At 36.1% G+C, this 15,348-nt stretch overlaps 1 protein-coding gene across 8 annotated transcripts in view; it reads left to right on the top strand.

The window, feature by feature from the left end:
- XRN1 (5'-3' exoribonuclease 1) overlaps positions 1-15,348 on the top strand; it is a 124,220-nt gene that overhangs the window by 45,264 nt on the left and 63,608 nt on the right. For 6 of the 8 annotated variants that reach the window (XM_045539379.1, XM_045539382.1, XM_045539383.1 and 3 more), the window contains exons 20-22: positions 2,905-3,036; positions 12,795-12,957; positions 14,100-14,213. In XM_045539379.1, the coding sequence (XP_045395335.1) occupies positions 2,905-3,036; positions 12,795-12,957; positions 14,100-14,213 (409 nt within the window). The remainder of the gene's footprint in view (positions 1-2,904; positions 3,037-12,794; positions 12,958-14,099; positions 14,214-15,348) is intronic. The other 2 variants (XM_045539384.1, XM_045539385.1) reach the window with 2 other exon arrangements.

Below are 15,348 nucleotides of genomic sequence, written 5' to 3'. Positions count from 1 at the left end.
TTACCATTATATTATTTAGCAAGTATGTTTATCTTTCTAACAATTTATAGCATATGTAACCTTCCCTTTGCCATGTCCCTTCTGGGTTTCATTTAAATAATTAATTTTTTAAAGCACATATCTTCTATTTTAAGAAAAATTTCATGACTTTTTTTTCAAGTTCCCAGTCATTTTTATCAATGAATATTTAGACAAGTTATTCTTGTGTCATTTTTTATCATTATTTCATATAAACCTTGTCTTCCTGGTTTCTTGTTCTTTTTTTATTTTTCATGTAGCTAGAACTTTCTGAAGTAAATTTTTTTCAGAGAAAATGGGTGGATGTTGTGTTTTCTAAGTTATTACATGTCCAAAATATCTTTTTTTTCTTATCTTCACACAGAAGTTTAGAATTTTGGAGGCCCAGTCATTTTTCATTTTCCATTAGACCTCTGCATACATCTCTCAATTGTTTCTGTCATGTAGTGTTGTTGATGAGAAATCAATGCCAGTATGGTTTTCTTTTTTTGTTGGTATCTGCTTTTCTTTCTGAAATCTTGAGGATTCTTTTTTAATCATCAAAATTCAGTTCCACTACCTTTTTGATGAACTCCAATTTATCAACTTTTTCTCTATGCTTTTTGTGTCATATCTAAGAACTCTTCACCTAGCCCTAAGTCCCAAGGATTTTCTGTTATATTTGTTTTGAAAAGTTTTATAGTTTTACCTCATTTTACATTAAATCAGCAATCCATTTTTAATTAATTTTTGTACGAGGATAGATCAAGTTTCATATATTTGCTTATGAATGTTCAGTTGCTCCAGCATCATTTGTTGAAAAGACTGTCCTTCCTCCATTGGATTGCTTTTGTACCTTTGTCAAAAGTCAGTTAGGCATATTTGTGTGGTTCTATTTCTGAGTTCTCTATTCTCTTCCATTGATTTTTACGTCAATATCACATTTGTCTTTTTTTCTCTTTTTTTTTGGAGACAGAGTCTCTCTCTGTTGCCCGAGCTAGAGTGCCATGATGTCAGCCTAGCTCACAGCAACCTCTAACTCCTGGGCTCAAACGATCCTCCTGCCTCAGCCTCCTGAGTAGCTGGGACTACAGGCGGACACCACCCCACCTGGCTAATTTTTTCTATTTTTAGTAGAGACAGGGTCTCGCTCTTGTTGAGGCTGGTCTCCAACTCCTGACCTCAAGCGATCCTCCTGCCTCAGCCTCTCAGAGTGCTAGGATCACTGGCGTGAGCCCCCTCACCCAGCCCACAGTCTTGATTACTATAACTGTATAGTAAGCCTTAACATCAGGTAGAATGATCCCGTCAACCTTATTTTTCCTTTTTAAAATTGTTTTAGCTATTCTAGGTCCTTTGCCTTTTCATATATTAATAAATGTTTAGATTGTTCTATATCTGCAAAATATCTTGGAGGGATTTTGATAGGAATCATAGATCAATTCGAGGAGATTTAACATCTTTACTATGTTGAGTCTTCTAATCCATGAACACAGTATATCTATCAATCCATTTATTTAGGTCTTTGATTTCTTTCATCAATGTTTTATCTTTTGCATTACACTGATTATATAAAAGTTGTGTTAGATTTATACCTAAGTATTTAACTTTTCTTATAAATGGTATTATGTTTTAAATTTGTTGCCCCAGCTAGTATATAGAAACAGAATTTATTTTTATATGTTGATTACTTTCTTGCCCTTTATTTATTTATTTATTTTTGAAGAGTCTAGGGCAGTTATTTTGTAGAATTCTGGATTTACCCTATTGTTTCCTCTTAGTGATATTTAACTCCCTCCCACATATTTTCTATATACTAGAAGTTATGGCTTGATTAGATTCAGGTTAAAGTTTTTTTGGCAAAAATACTTCATAGGTAATATTATATACTTCATATTGAATTTTAGAGGTTTTTTTTTTCTTTTAGAGACGGGATCTCACTCTTGCTCAGGTCTTAAACTCCTGAGCTCAAGCAATCCTGCCTAGGCCTCCCAGAGTGCTAGGATTACAGGCATGAGCCACTGCACCCGGCCTAGAGTATTTTTGACTCTGAAAATTTTTTTATTATAGATTTAGTTGAGTTTCTTAAAGAAAAAAAAATAATTTGCTTTTAAATTTTTTTATCAATACCTAATAATTATACAGGTTTATGCAGTACATTGTATTTTGATATTTTGATACATGTATACAATGTGTAATGCTCAAATCAGAGTATTTAGGATATCTATCACCTCAAACATTTATAATTTCTTTGTGTTGGAAATGTTTCAGATCTCCTCTTTTAGCTATTTTGAAATATATAATAAATTGTCGTTAACTGTAGCCACCCTAACTGTGCTGTTGAACGCCAGAACTTATTCCTTCTATCTAACTGTAATGTTTGTACCCATTGGCCAGCTTCTCTTCATCTTTCTCCACCATTCCCATGCTTTTAAATTTTGGCTAAAATTCTTAACAAGTCCTTGTTCTGCAATTTATAATACTTCTGGTGTTTTTAAAATTTTTTTGTTTTTGATTATGAATACATAATAGTTGTACATATTTATGGGGTACATGTGATATTTTGATACAAGCAATGTGTAATGATCAAATCAGGGTAATTGGGATATCCGTCACCTCAAGCATTTATCATTTCTTTGTGTTAGGAACATTCCAATTCTACTCTTAGTTATTTTGAAATATACAATAAATTATTGTTAACTATAGTTGCCCTATTGTGCTATCCAGCAGATCTCATTTTGACTGTATGTTTGTATCCATTAACCATTGCCTCTTACAGTTTTGGGATTTTTTTTACTGTTGTACCTTGTAAAAAATTTTTCACTTTGAAGACTCACATTACTAGGAACTCTGTATTAAACCACAACATTTTTGTTATATAATTTATATTTTATTTTAACTTTTAAGGTTTTACTTGGAAGAACCTCCAGGAACACAGAAGCTTTATTGGGGAAAAACTGCTCCACCATCTAAAGTGGTCCATCTTGGAGATAAAGAACAATCTAACTGGACAAAAGAAGTACAAGGAATTTCAGAACAGTGAGTGTCATAAAAAGTATTTAATATCGTGGAACTAGAATCTGTTGGGGTTTTTTGTTTTTTTGTTTGTTTGTTTGTTTGTTTTTGATACAGAGTCTTGCTCTATCACCTGGGTTAGAGTACAGTGGTATCATCATAGCTCACTGCAACCTCAAGCTCCTAGGCTCAAGTGATGCTGCCTCAGCCTCAGCCTCCCGAGCAGCTGAAACTACAGGCATGTGCTACCATGGCTAGCTAATTTTTCTATTTTTTGTAGAGACAGGGTCTCGCCCTTGCTTAGGCTGGTCTCAAACTCCTGGCCTCATGCTGTCCTCCTGCCTCAGCCTCCCACAATTTTAGGATTACAGCCGTGAGCCACCACGCCCAGCCTAGAATCTGTTTTAATGTACTCGTCCTCTAACTTATTTTTCACTTAACATGATAGTTAATCTGAATACTTGACTATACCTTCATCTTATGTTCTAAAGAAAGTAATGAGTTCTAGTTTAAAATAACATCTGGTTAGCAGCAGTTATGGCCTTGCCCAATTTGTCATTAAAATACTTCAGGAAGTATAACAAAATGAAGTGACACAATCGCTTAATACTAAGAATAACACTTAATATGTTGCCTGAATTTGAGAGTTATTTTTAATAACCATAATTTCTTGGCCACACATAAGTAATGAAGATAAGAGGGAAAATCCTTTTTTGTTCCTCATCCTCTCATCCTCCCCGCTTCTTCTACTCCCCTCCACCCAAGCTCCACATGCCCCTCTGGGTTTAGAAATGTAAGGTCTGTACCAATCAAATTGAGAAGCTGGCCCTCCTTGAAATGGTTTTCAAGGTCACCAGAGTGCTTTTTGTCCCATGATTTCACCCTAACAGTACCTCTCTTTTTCCATCTAAACACTAAAATTCCCAAAAACAAAACAGAATAATAGAAACTGGCAGTGGCACAGGAAGTGATGTTTAAATGTATATCCATCAGCCCTCCTATCCATTGTAAACTTTTGGGGAATTCAAGGAGAATTCTCCTCTATAATTTTGGTGTCAATACCAGGCCATAATATCCATATTCAAACATGAATAAACAGGGAAAATGTACAAGGACTGTGAAAACCACCCAACATGAGGGAGATAAGCATAGATCTCAAGAGATGGAAGTAGAGCATACTTTTTTGCCTTCCAATCGTATAAATTAGATACCCCATCATAGCTTACATCATTCTGAATTTTCTTTTATAGCACATAAATAAAATAATCCTAAACTTACTTGTATATTAATGCAACTCTTTCCTTAGATGGTATGCTCCATAATGGTAGGGAACATATCTGTTTTTCACCACTTTATTCTAATTTCTTGGCTAGTGCCTAGACGACGCTCAGTAATTATTTGTTTGAATGAATAGATATTGTTTTAGTCATGACTCTTTTTTTTTTTGAGACAGAGTCTCACTCTGTTGTCTGGGCTAGAGTGCCGTGGCATCAGCCTAGCTGACAGCAACCTCAAACTCCTAGGCTCAAGCGATCCTCCTGCCTCAGCCTCCCAGTAGCTGGGGCCACAGGCATGCGCCACCATGCCCGGCTAATTTTTTCTATATATTTTTAGTTGTCCAGATAATTTCTTTCTATTTTTAGTAGAGACAGGGTCTCGCTCTTGCTCAGGCTGGTCTTGGACTCCTGAGCTCAAATGATCCACCCACCTCGGCCTCCCACAGTGTTAAGATTATAGGTGTGAGCCACCACTCCCTGCCAGTCATGACTCTTTTGATTGGAAAAAAAGAAACTCATTCAAAATACTGTAGATAAAGAATTTAGTTTAGTTATTCATGTCTTCAAATATTGATATATGAATATCAGTATATTGATACCTGCTAAGTGTAGTTGTAGGCACTGTAGATACCATAATGAATAAAAACATCCAGTCCCTATACACGTGAAACTTAAAACTTGTGTATAGGAAATAGACGTTAATGTCTTATGTGATTTTTGGTCAAACTGCAACTGTAATAATTGCTCTGAGGGAATGGTGCTCTGAGACCATAAAATAGAGGGATTTGACTTACCTACAAAGGAATTTTCCTTAGTCAGGGACAGCTTTCCCAGGAATGTGTTGATTAAACTGATACCTAAATGCGAAGTAGGAGTTAGGCAAAGAGTGAAAGGAAGTATGTTTCGGGATAAGGGAGGACTTATGTGTAAAGCCCCTATGGCAAGAAGAAAAGCAGCATGTATTAAGGAAGATGAGGCAACAAAGGAAAAAGCAAGAGGCAAACTGAGAGGTAGGAAAATAGCAAGGAAAGAGTGACATCATGTAAACTAAAGAAAAAAAGTATTTCGGGAGTAAGGCAATAAGCCAGGTCAAATCTTTTGAAGAGATTAAGCAAGTGCTATTTTGATTGAGCAATGGGGCTGAAAGCCAAACTGGAGTGGGTGGAAGAATGACTGAGAGTTGCAGAAATGGAGACACGGTAGAAATTAACAACTTCTTCAAAAGGTTTAGCTGTAAGGGAGACCAAGAGATCGTGACCTCTTATCCTATCTATTCGTCCACTTCTTAATGGGCTTGGCCTTCTATGATGGCAGCAAAGAGCAGAGCAAACCATCAAGGCAGAAAACTGCTGCAGTTGATAATAACGTACGATGCTAGTTCACACAAGAGAATGATTTCTAGTGCCTTGTTTAATATTATCAACCAAGTTTAATAGACAAGGCTATGTGAATTCATGAGCACTTAGATTTATTTATTCTGGTCACCATTTTCTTAGACTGTTTTTCTTTACCACCATATTTCTCCCTCATATCATTTTACTTTTTGTCCCCTGCTCTCATACCTCCCAAGCTCTTTCATCTTCCAAGAGGAAATTCACAAGATGACTGTTGCTGTGCCTCTGAGGGTTTACTCCACTTATTTGTGATTTTGCACATTGTAATATCAGTAGCATGAGGTGAGGATCCCATGGCTCTAACAAGCAGGAGTGATGCTTGTGCAGACCATTCTTAGCTTTAAGACTTACTGCAAGGATGGAATACCTATTACTTATCTCAGTTATATCTCCATGTATCTTACTAACCAAGACATCTTTTCTTAAATTGAGTATTCTTTTTCTGTGAATATACATATGAAATATTTCCATGAGTACCAAATTAAGTGATTTTATTTTTAGAAACCATGTGACTAGGTACATATGATGTACCTGATAAATTTCTATATTCCCCCATGATAAATTTCCTTTCTGATAAAAACTAAGAAATACAGATAAAAAGAAAGGAGGAATTGCAGTGTTAAAAGTCTGAAAAAGTTTAGTTGAAGACCAAAAGAATAAATAAGGGAAGAGGTAATTATTTCTGAAAAGTTTATTTCACAATGTAGATAAAACAAACATAAACTTTTATGAATAACATAATTGACATACCATCTCTATTTGGTGGATTATCAAACACATGTTTTCACTTTTTATCATCTCTGAACTTATAGTGTGTTTTGCCAAGTGTCATAATTGGTGGATTCTTTTTCTTGCTTAGTGGCACATAAAATAATGATATATCTTAAGATCAATGGTGTCTTACAAACTGCAGGGAAAACTGAAGCAAATTAAGAATCACCATAAATTTGGGAGTCTGGCCAGTCTGTCCCTGACACATCTAGTAATCAAAAAACAAATATGCAAAAATAGAATCTGAATACTATAATTAATTGATTTAATAGTTATAGATCAGATTTTGCACCCTACATAAAAAAAAAAAAAAACCCTTCCATGCAGGATACAAAGAAAATGCAAAAATTTTAAAACTACAGAAAGAATACAGACTACAACACTGACCCCAAAGCAGTAAAAGTAAAGTAAAAGCAAAAGTAAGTGAACAAAAATATCCAAACCACTTGGGAATTCAAGAATATTTACCCTAATAACTATTTTGGGGAGTTTATTTTAATCGAAACTTTTTTATTGAACTACAGGCATACATCATTTTGTTGTATTTCTCATTATTATACTTTGCAGACACTGCATTTTTTACAAATTGAAAGTTTGTGGCAACTCTGCAGTGAATAAGTCTGTTGGCACCATTTTTCCAACAGCATGCACTCACTTGATGTCTGTGTCACATTTTGGTAATTCTCACAAGATTTCATACTTTTTTGCTATTATTATTTCTGATGGCCTGTGATCAGTGATCTTTGATGTTACTATTATAATTGTTTTGGTGCGCCACAATTTGTGTCCATATACAGCAAATTTAATTGATAAACGTTGTATGTATTCTGACTTCTCTACCAACCAACAGTTCCCTGGTCTTTTGTCTCTCCTTGGGCCTCCCTATTCCCTGAGACACAACAGTATTGAAATTCGGCCAATTAATAACCGTATGGTGGCTTCTTAGTGTTCAAGTGAAAGGAAGAGTTGCACATCTCTCACTTTAAATCAAAAGCTAGCAATGATTGAGCTTAGCGAGGAAGTCATGTGGAAAGCCAAGATAGTCTAAAAGGTGGGCCTCTTGTACCAAATAGCTAACGAAGTTGTGAATGTAAAGAAAAATTATTAAAGGAAATTAAAAGTGCTACTCCAGTGAATATACCAATGATAAGAAAGCAAACAGCCTTCTTGCTGATAAGGGGAAAGTTTCCATAGTCTGGATAGATCGTCAAACCAGCCACAAAACATTCCTTTAAGCCAAAACTTAATCCAGAGTAAGCCCCTGACTCTCTTTAATTCTGTGAACTCTCAGAGAGGTGAGAAAGCTGGAGAAGAAAAGTTTGAAGCTAGCAGGTTCATGAGGTTTAAGGAAACAAGCTGTCTCCATAACGTGAAAGTGCAAGGTGAAGCAGTAAGTGCTAATGTAGAAGCTGCTGCAAGTCATTGGGAAAATCTAGCTAAGACCATTGATGGAGATGGCTACACTAAACAACAGATTTTCAGTGTAGATGAAATAGCTTTCTGTTGAAAGAAGATACCATCTAGGACTTTCATAGCTAGAGAGAAGTTAGTGCCTGGATTCAAAGTTTTCAAAGGACAGGCTGACTCTCTTGTTAAGGGCTAATGTAGCTGGTGATTTTAAGTTGAAGCCAGTGTTCATTTACCATTCTGAAAATCATAGGCCCTTAAGAATTATGCCAAATCTACTCCATCTGTGCTCTATAAAAGGAGCTCCATAAATGGAGCCTGGATGGTAGCACATCTGTTTACTGCATGGTTTACTGAATATTTTAAGCCCACTGTTGAGACTTACTGCTCATAATAAAAAATTCCATTCAAAATATTACTGCTCATTGACAATGAACCTGGTCACCCAAGAGCTCTGATGGAGATGAGATGTTCAAGGGGATTAATGTTATTTTCATGCCTGCTAACATAACATCCATTGTGCAGCCCATGGATCAAGGAATAATTTTGACTTTCAGGTCTTATTATTTAAAAAACACATTTTGCAAGGCCACAGCTACCATAGATAGTGATTCTTCTGAATCTGGGCAAAGTAAATGGAAAACCTTCTGGAAGGGATACACCATTCTAGATGCCAGTAAGAACATTCCTTATTCATGGGAAGTCAAAATACCAGCATTACCAGGAGTTTAAAAGTTGATTCCAACCCTCATGGATGACTTTGAGAGGTTCAAGACTTCAGTGGCAGAAGTAACTACAGATGTGTTTGAAATAAAATTACTGCCTTCTCATGATTAAAATTGAACAGATGAGGAGTTGCTTGTTATAGATGAGCAAAGAAACTGGTTTCCTGTGATGGAATCTACTCCTGGTGAAGCTGTTGTGAATATTGTTGAGATGACAACAAAGGATTCAGAATATTACATGAATTTAGTTAATAAAGCACTGGCAGGGTTTGAGAGGATTGACTCCAATTTGGAAAGTTGTTCTGTTGTGGGTAAAATGCTATCAAACAGCATCACGTGTTATAGAGAAATTTTTCATGAAAGGAAGGGTCAATTGATGTGGCAAACTTCATTGTCGTCTTATTTTAAGAAATTGCCACAGCCAACCCAACCTTCAGCAAACATCACCCTGATCAGTCAGCAGCTATCAATGTTGAGGCAAGGCTGGGTGCAGTGGCTCATGCCTGTAATCCTAGCACTCTGGGAGGCCGAGGCAGGTGGATCGCTCGAGGTCACGAGTTTGAGACCAGCCTGAGCAAGAGCAAGACCCCGTCTCTATTAAAAATAGAAAGAAATGATCTGGCCAACTAAAAATATATATAGAAAAAGATTAGCCAGGCATGGTGGCACATGCCTGTAGTCCCAGCTACTCGGGAGGCTGAAGCAGTAGGATCGCTTAAGCCCAGGAGTTTGAGGTTGCTGTGAGCTAGGCTGATGCCACGACACTCACTCTAGCCTGGGCAACAGAACGAGACTCTGTCTCAAAAAAAAAAAAAAAAAAAGATTATGACTTCCTGAAGGATCAGATGGATGTTAGCATTTTTTAGTAATAAAACAGTTGACCTTTGAACAACATGGGCATTAGGGACACTGACCCCCCTCACCCCGCCCCCGCAGTAAAAAATACCTGTGTAATCTTTGATGCTCCCAAAATGTATTTAACTACTAAAAGCCTGACCAGAAGCCTTACTGATAAAACAATCAGTTAACACATATTTTGTATGCTACATGTATTGTGACGATAATGTAACCAACAGAAATATTACCATAATCCCAAAAAGCCCCTTGTACACCCTTCTAGCCATTATCATCCACTACTCCCCTCCCCCAGGGTAACTATTTTAACTTGTAGCCCCGTACATTAGTTTTTTCTATTTTTGAACTTCATACAGTATTAAGTTGATTCATACTGAATGTATTGTTTTTGAGCCTGACTTCTTTTGGTCAATATTATGATTCTAATATTCATACTTGTTACATGTAGTTATATTTCATTCATTTTCCCTAATGATAGTATTATCTGAATACAGCACAATTTATTTATCCATTCTGTGGACAGAAATTTGAGTTGTTTCTCATTTGGGACATTTGGTGAATACATATATTTGCATTTCTATTGAGGGTATATATCTATGAGTGGAATTATTGCTTCATAGCATATGCTTAAACTAAGCTTTAGTAGACACTGCCAAAAAGGTTTGCGAAGAGGTTATATAAATTTACACTGTACCAGCAGTTTGTAAGAACTTCTATTGATCTCTGTCCTCATCAGTACTTATTTATTGCTGTCTTTTCCATTTTAGCCATTTCTGTGGTATAATAGTATCTTATTTTGGTTTAAAAGTCTTTTGCCCTTTTTAAAATTGGGTTAAGTTTTATAGTTTTTCTTACTGGTTTAGGGTGTCGTTCTCAATTTCAGAGGAAAACGTTAAGTAATTTACCAATAAATATAATGATTGCTGTAGAGTTTGTAAAAATCAGTGTTGTTTATCAGATTAAGGAAATTTTCTTCCATTCCTAGCTGGTTAAGAATTTTTATTCATTAATTGGTACTGATTTTATCAACTGTCTTTTCTACATCTGTCAAAATGGTCATCTGATTTTTCTGTTAATCTGATGGATTACATTCATTGAATTTACAATATGAATCTACTCCTAAGTTCTGGAATAAATCCCACTTAGTTATGATATATTGTCCTTTTTACATATAATTGGATTTTGTCTATTAAATTTTGCTTAGGACTTTTGCATCTACTTTCATGAGAGAGACTGGTCCATAATTTCCTTTCCTTTTCTTTTGTTTTTTCTTGAAACAGAGTCTTGCTCTGTTGCTCCAGCTAGAGTACAGTGGCACCATCATAGGTTACTGCAACCTCAAACTTCTGGGTTAAAGCAATCCTTCTGTCTCAGCCTTCTGAGTAGATGGGACTAAAGACGTGCACCACCACACCTAGCTAATTTTTTCTATTTTTGATAGAGAATGGGTCTCACTCTTGCTCAGGCTGGTCTTCAACTCCTGACCTCAAGTGATCCTCCCACCTCAGCCTCCCAGAGTGCTAGGATTACAGGCATGAGCTACCGTGCCTGGCCAGGATTACTGGCTAAATAACTTGAGTAAAAGTGGTAGACAAAATTCCCATGGATTTTTAAGAAATGGTGCCAGATGTTATGTTTCAAAAATTTGCTGGAAAACTTCTGTTTCTGACCAAGATGACATGACTTATTTTAGACCAACCCTACCATAGAGAACAATATCATTAAAGTATAAGCTGATAGGAAAAAATATATGTAATAATGTGGCATTATATAATTATATACTACATTATAGATTGTAGTTTTATATATAGTATGTATTATATAGCATATAGTATATAATATATATATTTGTGTATAAATATCTATAAAAATTTTGAAGTATGATTGTTAATGAGCTCAGTAGATGGATTCAATAGTCATGTGGGCATACTTAAAATTGAATCAGTGAACTAAAGGATCAAGCTGAGGAATTCCTTCAGCAAATACTACGAAAGCATAAGGAGACGAAGAGTATAGTCAAAATTTCTAATATCTATCTTATAGGAGTTCTGCAAAGAGCAAATGGAGGCCAGGTGCAGTGACTCACATCTGTATTCCTAGCACTCTGGGAGGATCACTTATAGTCAGGAGACCAGCCTGAGCAAGAGTGAGACCCTGTCTCTACCAAAAATAGAAAAAATAAGCTGGGTGTGGTGGCACGCGCCTGTGGTCACAGCTACTATGCAGGCTGAGGCAGGATTGCTTGAGCCCAGGAGATTGAGGTTGCAATGACCCAGCACCACAGTGAAACTCTACCTCAAAAAAAAAAGGAAAGGACATAAGAAAATATCACTTAGATGAAGAATGATTATATATTTAGATCAGGAGTCAGCAAACTTTTTCTGTAAAGGCCAAATTGTAAATATTTTAGGCTTTGTAGACTTTACAGTGTCTGTCACAGCTACTCAGCTCTGCCATTGTGGCACAAGAACAGCCATAGACAGTGGGTAATGGATGACTATGTTCCAATAAAATTTTATTTAAAAGAAGAGGAGGCAGTGTTGATTTGGCCCATGGCTTTAGTGTGCAGACCCCTGCTTTAGATTGAAAAGGCCCACCAAATGCTCCTGGTTACTTCTAATCTGTTTTCTGTCTCTATGGATTTACCTATTCTAGATGTTTCATATATATATGGAATCATACATGACCTTTTGTTTCTGGCTTCTTTTAATTAGCATGTTTGTGAAGTTTATGTTGTAACATTGTAACATTTGTCAGTGCTTATTATTTCTTATGGCCAAATAATATTCCACTGTATGGATAGACCACCTTTTGTTTAGCCATTCATCCATTGGTGGACATTTGGATTGTTTCCATTTTTTGGCTATTCCGAATAGTACTGCCATGAACATTCGTGTATCAATATTTTTTTGAGTGCCTGTTTTCAATTTTGGGGGTGGGGATATACTTAGAAGTAGAATTGCTGGGTCATGTGGCAGTTCAGTGTTTACCTTTTTGAGGAACTGGCAAACTTTTCCACAGCACCTGCACCATTTTACATTCCCAACAGCAGTGTACAAGTGTTCAAATTTCTCCATATCCTCTGATTGTAGCCATCCTAGTGGATGTGAAACACATGAATTTCTTGTAGCTCTGTGAATTCTCATTTAATCACATAAAAGGGGTGGCGGGAGAGGAATATGCACAGAGTAATATAAATAATGCAAAAAAGTCTTAAGCACCCAGAACTGCTAGCTTATTTATTTAAAGTTTATTTAAGCATTTGACTGTGAGTTGATAGTTTAGATGATTATCATCCTAGAATATATATGTACTCATTCATATGTATATTTCTTTTTTATTCTTTCTCTTAGCTACCTGAGAAGAAAAGGAATAATAATAAATGAAACATCTGCAGTTGTGTATGCTCAGTTACTCACAGGGCGTAAATATCAAATAAATCAAAATGGTGAAGTTCGTCTAGAGAAACAGTGGTCAAAACAAGTTGTTCCTTTTGTTTATCAAACTATTGTCAGAGTAAGTCTACATCAAGTTTCAACTTTATCTTAATGTGCACTAGTACACATTGTATAAAGAAAAGACTGGGGGCCGGGTGCGGTGGCTCATGCCTGTAATCCTAGCACTCTGGGAGGCCGAGGCAGGCAGATCGCTGGAGCTCAAGAGTTCGAGACCAGCCTGAGCAAGAGCGAGACCCCGTCTCTACTAAAAATAGAAAGAAATTATCTGGACAACTAAAAATATATATATAAAAAATGAGCCGGGCATGGTGGTGCATGCCTGTAGTCCCAGCTACTCGGGAGGCTGAGGCAGTAGGATTGCTTAAGCCCAGGAGTTTGAGGTTGCTGTGAGCTAGGCTGATGCTACGGCACTCACTCTAGCCCGGGCAACAGAACGAGACTCTGTCTCAAAAAAAAAAAAAAAAGAAAAGAAAAGACTATATCATTAATATGTATTCATAAATAGAAGACTAATTCAGCAATGTATAATAGATATTGTTATTTAATGTAATTTGCAAAATACCTTAGTCTTTATAAAGAGTATTACATGCTCATTCACTGTGTGTACAGTTAAGAAACTTGTCTCTTGTGGGGGTTTTTTAAGGACTTAGTGTCTAAAAGAAGTCCCAGCTTTAATTTACACCCTTGAATTTTAGATTTTTATTATTCAAAAATGTTTGCCTTAAATAAATAAGCTAATGAACATAAAAGGCAGTTACTTTTGTGTTTGTAATCTTAGATATGGGGGGGGGACATTTTTTAAAAATATGTAGTGATCTTATAATTTGGGGGATACAATATAGTGTAGTCAGTGATTAAGAACACACACTGCCTGAGTTGGCTTCTTAGCTATATGACCTTATACAAGATTCATCCCTCTTCTGTGCCCCAGTTTCTTCATCTGTAAAGTGAGGCTAATAATGGTCTCTGCCACAGAGGGTGGTCTTGAGGATTAAATGAACTAAATAAATGTGTGAAGCACTCAGAAGCATGCCTGGTGTATAACTCATCACTAAATTTTAGCTGCTAGTGTTATGTAGAAAATCTTCACATTTGACATTTGCAGACAGCATGGTCATAATCCCATAGGAAAAAAACTTGATGTGCAATCTATAGAAATTTTGACTGTGATGATTTACTTTTATATTTCATTTTACATAGGACATCCGAGCTTTCGATTCCCGTTTCTCCAATATCAAAACATTGGATGATTTGTTTCCTCGAAGAAGTATGGTCTTTATGCTGGGAACCCCCTATTATGGCTGCACTGGAGAAGTTAGTTGCAGTTTTTATTACTTAAATTTCTTTCTGGTTTCAAGTTAATATAATTATTTAACTTCATTTAGGTGCAAAATAAAATGTAATACCAAAGGGGAAAAAATAAGAAAGAATTCATCCATGTAACTTATGAACATAGTATTTGATATATATCTTTATTCTTGAGCTCAGGAGGTAGGGGATAAATAATTCAAATCCTCATCTCTCTTTTTAAGGTTTGTTTGTTGTGGTGGTATGGAGGAAGCAGTTCTGTAACTATTTTAGATATAATATAGGGTTGAGTGAATTTATAAATGTGTTCATGTTTTGAGGAGCTGCAGTCTTACATGGAAAAAGGTACATGCAAATATGGAGTAGGAGAAACCAAAAAAAAAAAAAACCTGTAGAGACAGATTTGGAGGTATTGATATGAATTCATTATTTCTGAAATATGTATATATGTATGTATATGTGTGCATATAGGCACATGTATATGTATATATGTATGTATCTGTATGTATTTGTGTCTGTACATGCCTATTTTCTAGCTCTATTTGCTCAAAAGGATAAGAAGCAAAGACACCCCAGTAACAATGAACACATGTAACACCCAGATCTTGACCTCTAATTCTGTACCCCACTAAAAGGACCAGGGCTTCTCAGAGAAATGGGTGATTCTAGGTCTGGGGCAGGGAAGATACAAGATGAGCCTGGAACGTCTTGTTATACCAGAAAGTAAGGAAGTGTTCAAAAGAATGATGGGAGCATGTCATGTGAACAGAGAAACTAGGTTCAGAGGGCTCCCACTGGCCAAATCTGGGATAGTTTAAGTACCAAGGTAATTATGTACATTAATGAATTATAAACAATTGGGGGAAAAATAATAATTCATGATTCCACAGTAATAATAAGATGATAAATAGGGAAGGAAAGGACTCTTGTTTACAGTAGCACATCAAGAGTAAATGTGGAGAGAGTGCTGGAGGTGGAAAACCATTTTGCAACTATTATGCTAAAGATTGAATCACGTAAGAGTCATCATTGCAAGCTAAATCTAGGGGGAATTTTTTTATCAATAGCAGGATATTTGCATGGTCTTAGAAAGTGTCTCCCCACAGACTGTTTATTATAAAAAAACTGTAATTGTATAATG

Source organism: Lemur catta, chromosome 1, assembly GCF_020740605.2.
Source record: "Lemur catta isolate mLemCat1 chromosome 1, mLemCat1.pri, whole genome shotgun sequence".
Classification (NCBI taxonomy): domain Eukaryota; kingdom Metazoa; phylum Chordata; class Mammalia; order Primates; family Lemuridae; genus Lemur; species Lemur catta.
The sequence above is the reverse complement of the archived record's forward strand: the minus strand, read 5'-3'. Positions and strand labels throughout refer to the sequence as shown.